Below are 18,206 nucleotides of genomic sequence, written 5' to 3' on the forward strand. Positions count from 1 at the left end.
CTATATAATTCTAATATAATTTTTAAAAAGTTCAAGCTTTTCTGATTTTATGCCCAGGTCATTGACTTTCCGGATTTCTTCATGATCTCAAGGAGCGAAAGTGATTTTATTTACTTAACTTGTACCCCTTCAATATAGCTGGAAACTATCCTAACATTCACACATTAGAAAAAATCCAAATATCTCAGACATAAAACAAGTATCTCTCCAATTTTTTCCCCTAAAACTTAATTACAAAGCTATGACCACTGTAACTTTGTATCAAAACAGATGCCATCAGCCCTCTAATATCCACACACAACTCAGATTCCAACATCCCAACAGATACAGGTGCATATTCTGAGGCCAGAATTTCCCTTCACCATTTATTGCTACCAAGGTTTCATTGTAAAAATCTTTACCTCTACTATTTCCTTTTCCACTCTTTTCTATTCCCGATTGCTGGATTCTCCCTTCTAAAACTTATTCCACCTGAAGAACAAATTCTCACACGTTTGTTTGGATTTTCAACTTCTCCAAACTGCTGAAGTAGGAAAACTTAAATCTAGATCTAACACTCTAATGTCTTTCTATATACCATGGATTTGTAAAGACTTCTGCTTTCAAAAATTCTGGGACACATGAGAGTACTCACTTCTTAAAGTTTATCTTAAATATGGTCAATCTAATTTTTTCAGCTTTAAGTGAATTACTGAAGATTCAAAATGGCAAATACTAAGTTTCTAAAAACACACGTGGAAAATTAGCCTTAACAAATGTCCATCACTAAAAGAAATCCAGAAAACTACAATTTCTTACACATTATTTCCACAACAATACCTCTTTACCCAGGCATTTTTACCACACAGACTGATATATCTTAGAAATGTGAAGTTTACCATTTTGTTCAGAAATATTTTAGGACAAATGCATAAGCATATACCGAAGTAACAAACAGCACATAATATTTAACAGACATGATTAACTATCCAATGTTATTCTGATGTCACATTATGAAAAAATGACACTGAACTATATTATTCTGAAAATTTTTAATGACACATTTCTATTTCAATGCATAAAAAGATTTAGTAGAGCTTTACTATGAGGATCTATTATAACTTGAGTTTCCACATAGCACAAGTTTATCTTTTTTAACTTTTTTTTAATGTAACTTATTGTCAAATTGGCTAATACACAATGTGTACAGTGTGCTCTTGGTTTTGGGAGTAGATTCCCATGGTTCGTTGCTTACATACAACACCCAATGCTCATCCCAATAAGTACCCTCCTCAATGCCCATCACCCATTTTCCCCTCTCCCCCACCATCCCCCCCATCAATCCTCAGTTTATTCTCTGTATTTAAGAGTCTTTCATGGTTTGTCTCCCTCCCTCTCTGTTTGTAACTATTTTTTCCCCCTTTCCCTCCCCCACGGTCTTCTGTTAAGTTTCTCCAGATCCACATATGAGTGAAAACATATGGTATCTGTCTTTCTCTGACTGACTTATTTCACTTAGCATAATACCTTCCAGTTCCATCCACGTTGCTACAAATGCCAGATTTCATTCTTTCTCATTGCCAAGTAGTATTCCATTGTATATATAAACCACATCTTCTTTATCCATTTGTCAGCTGATGGGCATTTAGGCTCGTTCCATAATTTGGCTATTGTTGAAAGCGCTGCTTCCACATAGCACAAGTTTAACTGGGCTTACACGTTTGTTCAGTAAGGCAGATAGCTAATATAGCTACCAAGATTCTCTTCTGTGTTGGACTAAACCATATAGCTAAAGAGAGACAGAAACTAACCATGATGGAGATCTGAAGTTTCATTAATCTACAAGCTTAATACAGGCAGTGGATGTTCACAAGAGCCTCTATCTTTCGTGAAAATGAAAATATCTCTGAAATTATAATGGAATTAAATTAAAATTAAAATGGCGTATTTTGATGATTCTGACATAAACTGCTTACAAAGATAAAACAAAATTTTTAAAGTGACAGAATTAGGGCCCAGGGAAGACAAAGAATTAATTATTAATCTTTTGCCACAAATTTATCTCTGAGCTTCTCATTTTTTACCAGCCAAAATAAAGGACATCTTTAATAACAAGTCTTTTAATGTAAGATAAAAACAAAGCATTAACTCTGAAGACTGCTCTTCCCAGTAACAAGAGCACCACCTACAATGTGCTAGGAAGCACTGTTCTAAGCACTTTAGATACATTTACTCTTCACTACTTCCCTATGAAGTAGCAATTATTATTATTATTATTCCCACTTTACAGAAGAGAATAAAGAGAAAAAAAATTTCTCCTGAGTCCATGTTAAGAGAAAGTATGATAGAGTACAGTTTTCAAACTTTTTTGACCCCAAAATATATTTAAGAAACACATTTTACACAGTAATCCAGTAAACACATATAAAAAACTAAAAGCTTCATGAAATAATACTTACACTTATTAAAAAGGAAAGAGTAACATTAAAATCAAATACGAATTATTAGTATTAAATATCACACACACACAAAAAACAATACAAACCCCAGAAATATTTGGTGGTTGAGACCACAAAATTCATTTCACACCCCACTAATGGACTGCAATCTCATGCTGTGAAAAACTGAAATAGGGACAAAGTCTCCAATTACTACAATGAAAACATAAGTGAATTTCACAGAACCGTTTCTCAAAATGTTCCTCAATATCGAGTGAAGCATAACAATGTACGATCCAATAAAAGCAATTCAAATCAGGGAGAGTAAAACCACGTGGTCTGAGTACATAGCCCTTTTGATGCAGGCTTTATCTAAAGATTTAACTGTACTTTTGAGCAAGGGTCCTTACCTAGCATACATGGGATACTGAGGGACCAAGAGGATCCTGAACTTAAATATATGCATGTGTACAAATGCATTTTTCAGTCAAGAGTCCACAGTTTGCAGGAAATTTTCAAAGAGGTTACTGCTTTAAGTACAGAACCACTACTCTAAAAGAATAAATGAATCATGTCCTTGAGAAACCCATGAATGTTGCCTTCTCACAATAGAACTTCTAATAAGAACTGAGGAGCAATAATTCATGAATGCATTCTCTAGGAAAAAACGTAGATGTGACAGTTTCATATTCCCAAGTTAAGACACATGCAGTAGTATGATTGCCTAACTCAGGTCAAACATCTAAAAAGATGGCTATAACAGTTTTGCATGGAAGTTGGTATAACATCTTTTTTATTTTACGAGTTTTTTGTTTTGTTTTAGTTTATTTTGAGAGAGAGAGAGAGAGAGAGAGAGAGCGAGCAAGCACAGGGGGTGGGGGAGAGACAGGGAGAGAGGGAGAGAGGGAGAGAGGGAGAGAGGGAGAGAGGGAGAGAGGGAGAGAGAGAGAGAAAATCCCAAGCTGGCTCCTCACTGTCAGCACAGAGCCTGATGTGGGGCTCAAACTCACAAACCATGAGATCATGACTTGAGCCAAAACCAAGAGTCGGACACATAGCAACGGAGCCAGCCAGGCACCCTGGTATAACATCTTTTAAGCTACTTTAGGAAAGAGAAGCATTGAAAGACATGAGGAATGAATTTAGCCACACAGGATGGGGAAGGGAGGACATTTTAAATGGAGGGAATAACATAAGAGGAAAATAATATTTGCAGGATTCCAATTTCCAATTTTACAAATATACTATCTACCAATCTATATGCAAAAGAAAAAGCATGATATACCTTTGATACTGGTTACCAACAAAAAGACTTTCAAAGAGGCAAAATATAATAAATTAAATGAGACTCACAAAAAAGAAAGTTCTATGAGGTTGTAAAATGCAATGCAAATGTTAGTGCCCATCAAAGCAAACTCTATCATTTTACCTCAAATTCCAAGGTGGTCACTAAACATTTCATTTTAATCTTTATGTCAAGCCAGAATCCGATCTCTCAATCAATGGTTCTCAATGTTTCCTACACATCAGAATCATCCGGGAGTTTTTTTTTTTTCATTTTTTTTTAATGTTTATTTTTGAGAGAGAGAGAGACAGAGCACGAGTTGGGGAGGGGCAGAGAGAGAGAGGGAGACACAGAATCTGAAGCAGGCTCCAGGTTCTTAGCTGTCAGCAGAGCCCAATGCAGAGCTCGAATCCACGAAATGCAAGATCATGACCTGAGCTGAAGTTAGATGCTTAACTGACTGAGCCACCCAGGCGCCCTTGGGAGCTTTCAAGAATCCCAATGCCCAGAGTACATACCAGACAATTTAATTTCGTCTCTAGGGCTTAAGCATCCATAATTTTTTTGAAGCTCCCTAGGTAATTCCAACACATAGCCAAAGTTGAGGACCACAACTAAAGACATGCCCAAGGAAGACACTTACATTGTATTCTCTCTAGAAAGAATTTATAGTTGATAAAAACCAATACTTATCTCCTTATTACTGAATAAATATAAAGTCGCACTGACCAAGGCCTGATAATTAAGGCAAGACTATCATTTGTTGCATATATATTTTTATACTGATATTGTGAGTTTCGTGGACTCACACAGTACTACTTCAATACTTTTTCCAACCGTTACAAGAATAATCTTCTCTAAAGCATATACAGTTTATGAAGAAAATGTAATCTATTTTTCAAGTGAAGATTAATCAAACATCCTGTGTTGAAAAATAATGTATGTTCAAAATAAAAATTAGAGAATTTAAAACTGTTTTCAGAGCACATAATTTATTGTCTAACAGTACTACAGTGAAAGAGACTACAGTGGGAGCAGAGATGCAAAAGGAACTAACATTATTGGGTGCCCCGCAACAGGTTCTTTTGCAGCCTTAGAAGCCATTTAATACACAAGTACTTGGTATAAGTCCAATTAGTTTCATTTTCACAGCTGTGGAAAAAGGCTCTTTTGTGAGTAAAGTGCCGCACCAAGATTCAGGCTCAGGTATGACTCCAAATTCTACTTCTTCTACTAAGTGTTTTCCATGCTAATTCTCTGGGGACTGAATTCTTAAAACGTTGTTACTTTTCAAGCTATCTTAAAAACAAAGACTTTGAACGCTTAAAGATGAACTACGCTAAACTTTGACTCAGTAGAGCACATAAATGTGTTCATTAGGAAAGCCAAATTTACTCACTTTTGTGCAGAGCTTGAAATAATAAAGCTTTCCCTACCATATTTATGTTTAATTTTATTTTTTAAATGTAGGGAAAGATATTCTACAGGGGATTTTTAAAAATAAAAGCCTTCATATGTCCAATCACATAAACTTACAAGCTACATAATACAAGCAATACACATTCAAAGTGCTCAAATGCCATGAAGGTACAGGTACGTCTTTCCAGTACATTATTTCACCAAGACATAATAAGCAGTGCAAGAACAAATGAAGAGGTCAATCTTAGACTGAATGTCCATTTAACATTCAGTTTTATTGTACATTTTATGTTTGACTATTGTAAGAAGTGCAAGGTTTAAATATTTTAGTAATTCTGCATTAAGCAATTTTTACTTTTCCTCTTTCAAGAGTCTGAATCAGTTAAAAAGCCATGATATGAAAAAACGAGCTAAGACAACCTAGAATATGCAACTACTTACCTAACAGATTTTAATATTATAAAATGAAAACAAAACACACAAACTGGACATTAGGATAAGATTACAGCAATCATCCTTATTGCCAATTTCAATTTTCTGTGTTCATTAAAACTGCTTCATTCTTCTAGCTGGCCTAATAAGTGTCACAAATTTTAATTTATAAAACAAAACTCACACCCAACAAAATGCCCTTGCTACATACAGTTATGAAGACTACTATTAACCAAAGTTGGAAAAATACTGTATTAACAGGAATATATGTGAGATAAGAAGTCCTGAGCCTCCAAATACAGTAACTTATAAAAAGGATTTCAATCATCGTTTAAGTGCTCTTACAAAGAGATTTATGCCATGTTTCAAAAACAAAACAAAGCAAAACACATTCCTCAGTTACACTAACTACAACGGGTAGAATCTCATTTTTTTATCTTATGCTGTAAAGTGTGTGTATGTATGTGTACATATATATACATACACACATACACCATTCAAAAGGAGAGCAGTAGCTTTAACTAGAGTTTTTTTTTCTTTTGAATTTTCAAAGGCACAAAACATGTAGTGAAAATAGTGTCAAATTTCCTATTACCTATATTCCCTAAGACTGATCACAGAGTCAGAATGGGATTTTTCTGTGTTTCCAAAGCATCTTTTATTGGGGGGTGGGGGTGGGCAAGTAAAAGTATAAACACTGAACTGTATTATTTCAGATATGAGAACTATTATTTTCTCTATAAACTACTTATCTTAATAAACCATTATATCAAAAGTACAACTATTTTAAGCAAAACATTCTGTCAAATGACTGATATAAAAGGAATTTTAGATACTAAAGTAGCAAAAGAAACAAAAGCAAAGTTTTAAATTACACTAAAACTAAGTGACTTAACTATATCTATGCCTTTGCTTATGAAAATCAAGCTGCCTGAATTGCAAGTATTAAAAGGCAGAAAACCAGGGATTCTAGCCCTGACTTTGCCTCTTAATTAGCCATAAATTTGGGGAGATTTCCTACTTTCTTAGATCTCCTTTTCCATGTAAACCAGGGACTAGCCAGAAAAAAAGAATTTCATGATTAAAAGGGACCTTCCTGATAACACAGTCTAGCCCTGTCATATTAAAAATGTAGACACAGAGGCCTAGAGATTTTAGGGAACTTTCCTAAATTCACACAGGCACAAAACTAAACCTAATACCCAAATCCAGTACTTATGCCATGAAACTGCTGTTAAGTTTAAGAATACAGCTATTCTTTATATACAAAGATGGCTACTGATTCGTTTCAATAGTACAATGATGAAAATTAAAGCTCTTATCATCTGGCCTTTTGGGGATCAGTAAGCAGACTGCCAAGATTGCTGACCAGGTTAAATAAGTATAAATCTAGAGTTTCTCTATGCACTGTGTGCTATAATAACCAAGTTTGTTATTATACAGAAATTATATTAGCAGCACTCTTCTTACACTATGGGATTTCACAGAAATAGTAAATGTGAAAAGATTCATAGACTCCACGCCACACTGATCAGATCTAACTTTTCTTTATTTAAAGTAACTCTTTTGAAATTTCTACTGGTTCTTCAAGAATGCCAGTTTTAAAAAATAAGACTGGGGCACCAGAGTGGCTCAGTTAAGCATCCGACTCTTGATTTCAGCTCGGGTCATGATCTCACGGTTCATGAGATCAAGCCCTGGGTTGGGCTATGCACTGTCAGCACCTGCTTGGGATTTTTTCTCTCCCTCTCTGCCCACCTGTGCACACACACGCTCTCTCTCTCTCTCTCTCTCAAAATAAACAAACATCAGAAAAAAACTCCTAAGATTAATAACATATAATCCTATGAAAAAGGTCAATAAGCACTTAATAACAGGAAGATATGCAAATTTTCATTCTATAACCTGCAACACATGCAATTGATACTATTCTAAGAATATAGGTAATATATTTCTATCTGCATCAATTACTATACTTACATTTTGGATATTCTTTAAAAAAGTCAAAATATTTTTGACTTTGAGATGAATAGCCACTTTTGAGAATGACTAAGCTTATTCTCTCCTAACAAGAGATCCTATCAAAGCCAAGCTGACTAGAAATTCTTACTATTCATGAAGAATATATAATGGAGTCCCCAAAGAAAAGGAAATCTGAAAAAATAAAAATTTGATTGTTTCCTCCCTTTGCTTTTCTTTTAGGTGTTATGATCAAAGATATCTGACCATAACTTACATATTTAAAAGTTTATAAATGAAAATAACTAAAAGCACATTAAGGTAAGAGCATCAACCTGCCTAGGAAGAAAGTTTAAAATGCTGGAACAACAAAAACCAACAAAATACCACCCCCACACCATTGTTTAAAACTTTAAATAGTAAATGAGGGAGGTATCTAACTCTGTATTTCTAAGTCAAGCAAACTGTAATTGCTCAGATTGATTACTATTGGCAATGCACTGTCATACCCTGACATAACTGCTTCTTACTACATCCCTTCAGATAGAAATTATGATTCCCATTTTACAGGCTCAGAGAGTATGCAGTATCCATCCAAAGGTGCACGCTTTGTAAGTGTAAGATTTAGAATACAGACCAGAATTCTGCAGAGGGGGATCAGGAGTAAAAGCATAGCAACAATAAGGGAAATACTAACACGTCCTAAGACAGCTGGTAGACTCAATGAAATGGCTGCTTTATGCACTATAGTTGAGATAAAACGTTTGGAAAGATTCAATGCAGTTCAATTTTACAGGTTCTAAATACTAGCTCAGAAGGCTAAATTTTATTCAACAAAGAGAAACACCCAGCGATTTTTTAATAGGGTGTGATATGAGAAAGAATTAAACCTGCAGCAGTGGGGAGGAAAAAAACGCTTATTGAGCTATTAGATGGTTCCACGCAATTTATAATGTAGTATAAAAGTCAGAGAGAGAAGAGGGAAGGTGTGAGCTGATGGGGCCTGACTCATGATTTTTAAAACCCTCAATTTCTGTAATAAAAAAGCATAATTGAGGGGGAAAAAATATGGTACAATCCAATCAAAATTTATCATCTTAGTAATAAACAAAACAACACTGATGACCTAAACATCAGGGAGTAGCCAATGTTTAAAAACAGCCTTACCTTAGGTCAGGTGATTCGGCCCTCCCATATCGGTCCTGCCACTTCCCAACGCTGGAATTGGCTTTTCTGGAGGCAGTACTTGTCTGAGACTGAGAGGAGGTGCTGTTTCTGGTGAGATAAATTTTCTATGTTTTTTCTTACATATTGTTGTCTCTGACCCCCCTTGTTCTGTCTTTTTTTTTTTTCCTTTTTTTTTGACATGCTTTTTCTAAAGTCCTTTAGCATGTTCCTATCGTATCATTTTCTTCAAGTCTCTGTGGTACTAAAATCACTAGTAGGTATTTAAATATTAACGTGTTATCAACATTTTAGTAACTCTAGAATATTTTCAGAAATCTTTTTCAAAATAGTATGTCAAAATGCAGAAATAAGAAAAGAACCAAGGGCTTATCAGGTTATTATCAAGAAATAAATTTCTGTGCTTTTATGAGTGACATAAACTTCCACGGTTTCACAAAACCTTATTCAAAACTTTTGAGATTTTTTTCCCCTACACTCTTCAATAGGTACAAATATTGTTAGCGTAGCAGTTAAAAGTAACACTCTGATGTGTCTTATAAAAACCTACACTAAATAAATGTATTTCATAAAAATTCCATTTCAAAGTAACTTTCAAAATAACATTCTAAAGAAAGTTAATTATATCCCTAGTGCAATACTCCATAGAAAGTTCAGCTATTTACACTCTTGCCAGTCCTTTAAAAGACTAATAAGACACTCTTTCAATAGCAAAGTTTTCTATAGGAAAAAAATGTATGCTTATGTATCTGTTTATTTTTGTAAAAAGAAACAAAGGAAGAATAAACTAGAAACTAGACACAATGAAGTTAATTATTAACAGGAGTGAAAGAAGCAGGGGAAAGAATGTACTTGGGACTCTCTTCAAAGTTTTACATTGGCAAAAAAAAAAATGTCAATAAACATGGAGAAAAAGAAAAGCTAATATTGAATACAAACAGAAACAATGAATGTAATACTTTAAGTGATTAATATAACCACTCTAAAGGAAACTTCTGACTATTTTAACTACATACTCTCATCTTAAAAAAAAAAAAAAAAAAAAGAATTCCAAAGAAATCTTGAATTCTATTTAATAGGTTTGGTTTTTGTAATGGTAAGTGCAGAAGTCCTAATCTGTTCTGAGTGTATTTTAGGATGAAGCGAAGAGTATATATACTGAAATTGTTGGGAAATAGGTTCTCAATGTGGTAAAACAGGGATGTAATCTGGATTAAGGAAAGGGAAGTAGAAACCTGTGATGTCAAATGTGAAGTAAAAGAAGGATGAATGATTAAATTCATACATAAGGCAATTTTATATTGAAATTGGCTGTTTTCTCCCAGCCATGAGTGCGGAAAAAGCCTAGAAACAGTGACACTCCAACAGCAATGAGGATAACTGGTGCCAAGATCTTGGTTTCTAATCATCATTTCCCATTAAAAGTCATCAAGGTGCTTTCAAGTCCCTGGCTGCTCCCAAGGAGGGGCAGAGGAAGTACAAGATAAGCATGGAACATTTGGTAAAGCTAGAAAGTAAAAAAATCCTCAAAAACAAAACAAAACAAAACAAAAAACATGATGGGGACATGTCAAAAGGGCACAGGAGCCACTCTGAAGAGGCTCCCATGAAGCAAGTCTGAAACAATTTGAGCATCGATATGAATTACAGTATATAAGTAGTATATATAGTTTATATACTACATATACAAATAAACCATATTTATAAGCAACAAATACACTCTCTCACATATAAAATAAAAATTAATGAGTCTAGATGATAATAAATAAGTGGAGGAGGTGGGAAAGCCCATTTTTAAAGAAGAATGCCAGCTAATTAATGTAAGAGAAATAACAGAGTTAGATAATCAGTATTTTACAGTCATTACAGTAGTAACGGGAAAAAGCAAAAATCAACAATGGGATTTTAAAGTTTGGGAAGTTTAAAAAAGAAACAGGATATTTACCATCTCCTCACATATTATTTATTAAATACAAACAGTAAAAACAATAACTTTGCAGTGCAGAAACCCAAAGAACACCATTACAACTAAGTGATTAAAGTTATCATCTCTAAAAATGGGGAAAATGACATCATGTACCTCAAGGCTGATGCACTGAGGACAGAACATCACATATGTAGTTTCCTGCCCAAAAAAGCAAAACCTGAACCTAATAAAGAGGAAACATCAGGCAAACTCAGATTGAGGGAGATGACTTACAAAACAACCAGACTGCACTCTTCAAAATTCAGAGTCAACAAATACAAAGAATGTCTGAGAAACTGTCTCAGATGATAAAATAATGAGATAAAAGAGTTAATTATAAAGAATGACCCTGGACTGAACCCGAAATCAAGGAAAGAACTGCCATTAAAGACATCATTGAAATAATCAGCAAAATTTATGACTTGTATATTAACATACTGGCTCATTGTAAGATTTTCTCACTTTAAGATTACATAACAGAATGTCCTTGTTCTTAAAAAATGATGTTTACAATTAACAAATGATTCAAAAAGGAAAATATTTTGGGCAAATTATAAAGCAAATATGGCAAAATGTTAATAAATGATAAATTTGGGTGAATAATATTCAATGTTCATGAGTGTTCAGTTTGTGAAAATTTATCAAGCTGTACATTCTTGACATAATATGAAAAATTTTAAAGATATAGGAAAACGTTCTGATATATTAAATATTAACATTTTACTTAAGTATGCCAATTTGCTGGGCAACACAGAAAGTTAGAAACCCAGCATTTCCATTGATAAAGTACAAAGATCCATTTAAAAAAATTCTGTGCAAACATACCAATAGTCATCTACACATTAGTAAGGCAATCGAAGATTTTAAACAAAAGCAATACAGTGGTTAGGTCAGTAAGTAGTACAGCTCATTACTATTTGTTGGGCAGTCTCTATTATGTCTTAAATAGCATTCCTGTCTACTCCCTAAAGTCAGTAAAATTTTACTTTCACACAGGTCCTTCTAATCTCCATAAATACAAAGACCAAAACAGAAAAAAACAAGTATTTATTTTGGGAAATACTTCACAATGAACAAAAGTGTGCTTTTGATCAAGTGAAGAGGAACCCAGAAAACAAACTTTCTTAATGAAAAACAGGTATTGTTCTCTGTATCAAGAAAGTGACAACATTGACATGTTGGGTATGTTTCTATAGGTTATGGTAGCAATTATCCACTTTTTTTGGTAGTAGTGATAGATCGACTAACTTTTCTGTCATTTCTTTACCTTTTTACCGACCCTTTCCTGCCACTATTCTCCATCTCTCCTTCAGTCCATGGCCGTCCATCATTATAATCACTTTCTCAAGGACCCTCTCACCTTCCTTGCACCTTTGTCATTATTTGCCTGGTATAACCACAACTCATATTAAATCCCACTCTAGCTAGTCTTCATAAACATACAAATACCTGGCAAGGGCAAGACAAACACATCCAAGCAAGCTGACTACTGGTCTCATTTTAAACACATAACCATCAACTTCAAGAAAAGTTGGAAATGTACAGTCTCTCTCCCTTTGTCAATTTTTTTGCTCTACTAATTCATTCCCACCAGCATATAAAAATGTTGCAATTTTTATCTTGAAAAAAAAAGTCTTCTTTTGACAGCACACTTCCCTCCAAGTACTGGCTACAATCTGACTCATTTCCCCCTAAGTTTATTCACACACCTCTAAATGACTATTTCAGAATTTCTCCTCTTGTCAAATGTTCAACACCCACTTCTACATCCTCACATCCACCAGGTAAGTCAGCATCCTGTGTTGTTGGGAAAAACCGACTCCCATCATTATCTTACCTACCCACCCCCCCTTCTCTCCTGTTATTGAGTGAACTGCCCATCTCCTTTTTAAGGCTAACTGTGCCGCTTCCCTTCCCCCCCCATTATATCCCGTCCCCTCTGATCTTAAGGACATTGTTCTAACAACTGTCCCTTCTTGCTTCTTGAATCATCAACTTCCCCTCTAGTAACTCATTCTCGTAAGTATACAAGCATGCTGTAATTTTCATTTTAGAAAAAAACAGCCTCCTGACCCCACATTTCCCTTCAGATACTGTTCCATTTTTCTGCCCCTCTCAAAAGTAAAAAGAAAAAAATTCTCCAAGAAGTTATACGTATTTTCTCATTCTAATTCCTCTCCTATTCTCTCTTGAATCCATTCCAAAAAGTCTTTTTTCAATCTTCACCTTATACCACTAAAAAGGATCCTGGTCAGGACCAGCAACTTTTATGTTTTAAAATCCAAAAGCCAGGGCGCCTCACTGGCTCTGTCAGTAGGGCATACGACTCTTGATCTTGGGGTTGTGAGGTCAAGTCCCACATTGGGTGTAGAGATTACTTAAAAATAAAATCTTAAAAAAGTAACTAAAATAAAATCCAAAAGTCATCCTCAGCCCTCTTCTTCTTGGCCAATCAGTATTATTTGGTAGTTAATTGTTCTTCTACTTTGAAACTACACTGGGTGTTCTTCCTATGTCAGTAGTAATTCTTCTGTATGGATCTCCTCTTCCCTCATTCTTATTTTTCTGACCTGCAAGGAAATGCCCCAAGGCTCTGTCCCTCTTACCACTTCTTTGGATACTTACCTCTTTTACAATCAAATTCAGTTTCACAACTTCATTTAAATACTACTTAAACACTGATCACTCCCAAATTTCTATCTCCGGCCCATACCTTTTCCCTCTATTGCAGATCCATAGATCTACTTCCTATGCAAATTTTCCACTTATATGTCTAATAGACAACTCAATTTTAGTGTATCCTAAACTGAACTCTTGGTCTTCTCCCTCCAAAAAAAGCATTCCTCCCGTAGTCTCTTCTATTTCAGATGTAAAAGACCTTTTACATCTTTTGAAATGTATCCAATATCTGTCTTCTCCTCACCATCTGCACCACAACCACTTTGTCCAAGTTACCATTATCTCTTGACTAGATCACTGTTACGACCTCTTAACTGGCTTCTCAGCTTCTGCCCTTAATCTCTCTGTAGTCTGATCTTAAATAAAGCAATGAAGACTTACGAAACCTACAGTAGATAATTTCATTCCTCTGCACAAACTCTGACAGTGGCACCCCATTTACTTTACTTATAGGAAAAGCCAAAGCCTGTATAACAGTACAATGCCCTACAAATCTGGCCCAAGGTTGGTAGGTTGGTTGGTTGGTTGGTTGGTTGATGGAGGGGGCAGTCCTGCTACTAATTCCTAAATAGTTTATTAGCAAATATCTATAGAGTATTACTTCTGTATTATTTTTCCAGAATATTTCACATAAATGAAGTCATTTAATATACATAACTACCCTGTGAGGGATGTCTTATTATTATTACATTTTACAGATCAGGAAATGAAAACAAGATTAGGGTATGTGCTCAAGGACACAGAGCTAGTAAGCAACAGAGCCAGAATTTGAACCCCAGAAGTCTGGCTCTAGAGTCCAAGCTCTTCACATCCTTCTCTACTGCAGAACACGATAAACTCAATGAGTAAGAGTGACCTCTTTTAAAATAGGAAAAAAAAAAAGCAAAAGAAGACTACATAATAAAGGAATCAGTATTTCTCAGCTATCATAACTTCTTAGCCAAACATTTTATGAGACTGCATTTATTTAAATAATATTTGAAAATGTCCATGACTAATAACTGTTAGGATGAGAAGAGAGTCAAAATCCAAGATGGCTTTGTGACATTTAATTTTGGCTGAAAGTTTCAAGAATCTTTATCTTAAGGCTAAACCACATGTTCCCATATGGGCTCTTCCTGCATTTGTATATTATAAAATATAATCTCTTATAGCAATTCAAAATTGCAGAATAACAAAACCAGAAAACTGTATAAAATAAATTTAAGCAAGTAACGCAAAAGGTAAATGATCTGGCTGAGAACGAGTAACAGCTTGGTGACTGACTTGTTTCAGGCCCAGAGAAATACCTGATTTAAGTCATCTTTACCTAACTCAAAATTAAACTGCTAACATCAAACTTCCTTAGTCTCAGTTTATCCTTTACCATTTTCCTGGTAACAGGCTAACCATTTGTCATGTTTAAATTAAAAGGACATTTGCCAGCACATTTGTTTCTTACAATTGGTACCTCGTGGAACTTAAAGTTAGGTATTATCAAAATAAACCAAAGAAAGAAAAGAAAGTGGTTTTAATTGGAAAGACTGCCCAGGCTGAAATGCCTACCATCTTTTACTAAAATCTGTAAAACACATTTAGGCCAATAGATCTAGACTTAGGAAGTCCAATAATTCTTTATGTAAGAATAATAAGCACAGAAAACAGCAAGACCATTGTTATTGCCATCTCTCCTGAATGTAAGATTGTCTTTTTTACGGACACGTAACTATATACCATGCTTCATTTCTTGCTCACCTAAATGTTTTTTAAATGGGAAGGCACCAAGAAGAGTTTTTCACAAAGAACTCGTTTTGTATTAAAACAACGTGGAATGTTCTTTGACAGAATATTCAGCGCTTTTACATTTTATAGCACTAATACAAGATGAAGATACCAATGCCTTCAATAAATGGAGTTATTAATTGTCTAACTAACCTGCTTGGTGGGAGTCCAGTCTTGAACAAAGAAGGAGGAGAAGTAAACTCAGCTTTTGTAGATGGAAGTGCTGCTTCCTTCTCTGAATTTCCAGTTCGTCCTTGCTGTACCTTAAAAAAAAGGGTTATTAGCTTATTTAATAGAACACTCAAATATACTACAAGTAGTAAAATAAATTTGTAACATCTAATTTTAAATTAAATATGAAGAATGTTTTGTTGCTGAATATTTAATAAAATTACCTTATCTTAGAACAGCATTATGAGAAAGGCACCAAAGATGGATTATGGAATCAAAATGTTCCCAACTATTAACAAGTTCACATTAATGTTACTTAAAAGTCTAGTAAGCTCTAACTCTTTAGTCCTTTCATAAATTCCCTCAAACTGCCACAAATGAGCCCAAGATACATGGTTATGACCCCACATTTCAAAGTTCAAGAAAGGCCTTGAAGAATTTTCCCCTTCTATGTTTACTACCATTCTAAGAAAACAACCAGTGGCCATTTTCGCCATTCTGACCATTTTCTATTCAGACTGTGATTTGCTCCAACATGAGTATTAACAACTTTCCATACCATTTGTTTCCCCATCATCAACAGTACACTCTCCTGCCAGTTCAGCACACTTAAAAGCTTGATGGCTGTTTCCTTAATAACCTCTATTCCCTCCTTTATATTGACTTTCAAATCAGTTATCTACTTACTCCATAATTTCTCCCATATTGAGCCATCCTTTCTACTCCTATCAGATCTTTTGAGTATGGTCCAGTCATACTCCTTTAGACTGGTGAAATTTTTCCTTTATGTTCTTTTGCTTTTATACTCACCTGCCTATCTTAAATCATCATTTATTTATTAAATCTAAACAAACTACATTTACCCTACACTTGAAGAACATCACACCATATTTTATGCCCTACTTAAATTCTACTGTTCAGTCTAAATTCAGCATCATTCTCTTTCCCCAGGAGACAAAGGCCAAGAAACCCTCAGACACTTTGATATACTCAAACCACTGATTCAATTCCAGAAACTATCTACCTTTCACGTAATCATTACATGAGAAAAAGAATGTATTTGAGTCATTAAAATCAGATCTCTTATTAATACCACAGAACCTAATCCACAATTGGTGTCTTCATACAATTAGGGTTTTACACGGACATTTTACTTGAAAATGAGTTCCACTCATTAAAAAAACTCATTTAAAAGGCCCAGATCCTAATGAGGTATGACTGAGGATCAGCACTAAGACAATGAGGATAGAAAGAAATGGATTTGATAGACACTTGACAGGTAAACTGACAGAATGTGGTGACAAGAGAAATAAAACATGGTTCACTCATCAAACATTAAATATCTATTGTTATCTAAAAATCTTTCACCAGAAGCTGAGATTACAGAGAGAAATAGAACAAAATCTCAGGCCATGGGACAAGACAGACACATAAACAACCAGAGCAATACAATAAATGCTATGAAAAAAGTATCTATGAGATAAAAATGCTATGAGAACACAGAAAAAGAAATGTATTATTCTTCCTGCATGTCAGGAATATTGAGAGTTGACAGTATAGTCTCAACTGTTCCCCTGAGCTCCAGTAATTTATATCCAACATCTTATCTATCTAATAAGCAACCCAAACTTACTGTGGTCAAAACAAAACTACTGATTTCCTACTATCCCCCATTCTGATTCTCCCCAATAGATATGACAATCCTATGTCAGCTGTACCTTTACAATATATACCAAATTCAACCATTTATTATGTCCACCCCTAAAACCCAGGTTAAACTTACCACTTCTCAACTGTTCTACTGAATTGTCTCTGCTTTGACCTTACCTCTAAAAAATCTATCCCCTGTATACAGCCAAGCACTGTTATTAAAAGTGTAAATCACCTCATGTCTCTCTCCTGCTCAAAATTCTCTAATAGTTTCCCAACACAAACAGAATGAAACCTAAATTTCTTATCATGGACTACAAGGATTTATACTGCATGTAGGTTTTATTCAAATCTGTATCCCAATACCTAAAAACAGTGCCTGGAATAAGTGTTCAGTATATATTTTTATTTGACTGACTTTGGGATTCACCTTAAATGTCACTTCAAAGTCTTTCACAGGACATGGAGTTTTGGCCCAATTATCTAATCAATCACGACTTTTCCCATTAAGTCAGAAAAACCCTAAGATCACAAAGTCTAGGTCTATAATGCTCACCTCCCCTCCCTACTTAAGTCAGAGCTGCTTCCTAACATAGTCAATGCTCAATTAAAAACTGGGGAGGGGAATGGGAAGAGAGTTGAAGAAGTAAAAGAGGAGGGAAAAAAAGAGCAAAGATAAAAAAAAAGAAAGAGCAAAGATGAAAAATTATTTACAACAGGGGAAAAGACATCAGGAAGACAGTACATTTTTAAACATGTAAAATTTGCTTCCGTTTCCTTAGTTTTCTTTTCTCCTTTATTTCCTTGTAAAATACTCTTACTAATTCTGAAAGTCCTCGCCATTTTAGCAAGTCTCCTAATCAACTTGCATCCACTTGTTTTTCTTCAGATGTTGCACTCAGGGTTACAGATAGAATTTGTTTAACCAGAATGAGATAATTTTTTAATATGACCTAATATTTTAAGAAATGACTATAAGATACCATGACAGGTTCTCTAAACAAAGTCATGTCAAGTCTTACATATCAAAACAAAAGTTTGACTGAAGTCTGTAACCTTGAGAAGCTCAATATTTACCCAAATTATGCTACCAATGTACCAAAACTTAAATTATTTTATGAAATTTCCTTCAGCTACCCTTCACAGGTTAACCTTCCAAACAAAATATCTAAAAAGAAATTTGTTGTGTGTTACACCCAAATAATGCATCATGCAACTATTTAAAATGTTATCAAAAAACTTTAATAACCTAGAAAAGCATCTGCCACATAAATGTTAAGGT

The 18,206-nt window shown here is 34.6% G+C and overlaps 1 protein-coding gene across 24 annotated transcripts in view; it reads right to left on the reverse strand.

Annotated features, from left to right (window-relative positions):
* FIP1L1 (factor interacting with PAPOLA and CPSF1) overlaps window positions 1-18,206 on the reverse strand; it is an 81,383-nt gene that overhangs the window by 40,521 nt on the left and 22,656 nt on the right. For 8 of the 24 annotated variants that reach the window (XM_053901576.1, XM_019469882.2, XM_053901577.1 and 5 more), the window contains 2 exons: window positions 15,257-15,366; window positions 8,680-8,787 (listed from right to left, as the gene is read on the reverse strand). In XM_053901576.1, the coding sequence (XP_053757551.1) occupies window positions 8,680-8,787; window positions 15,257-15,366 (218 nt within the window). The remainder of the gene's footprint in view (window positions 1-8,679; window positions 8,788-15,256; window positions 15,367-18,206) is intronic. The other 16 variants (XM_053901581.1, XM_019469909.2, XM_019469948.2 and 13 more) reach the window with 3 other exon arrangements.

This window comes from Panthera pardus, unplaced genomic scaffold, assembly GCF_024362965.1.
Source record: "Panthera pardus isolate Hobbes unplaced genomic scaffold, ASM2436296v1 HiC_scaffold_13, whole genome shotgun sequence".
Lineage (NCBI taxonomy): Eukaryota > Metazoa > Chordata > Mammalia > Carnivora > Felidae > Panthera > Panthera pardus.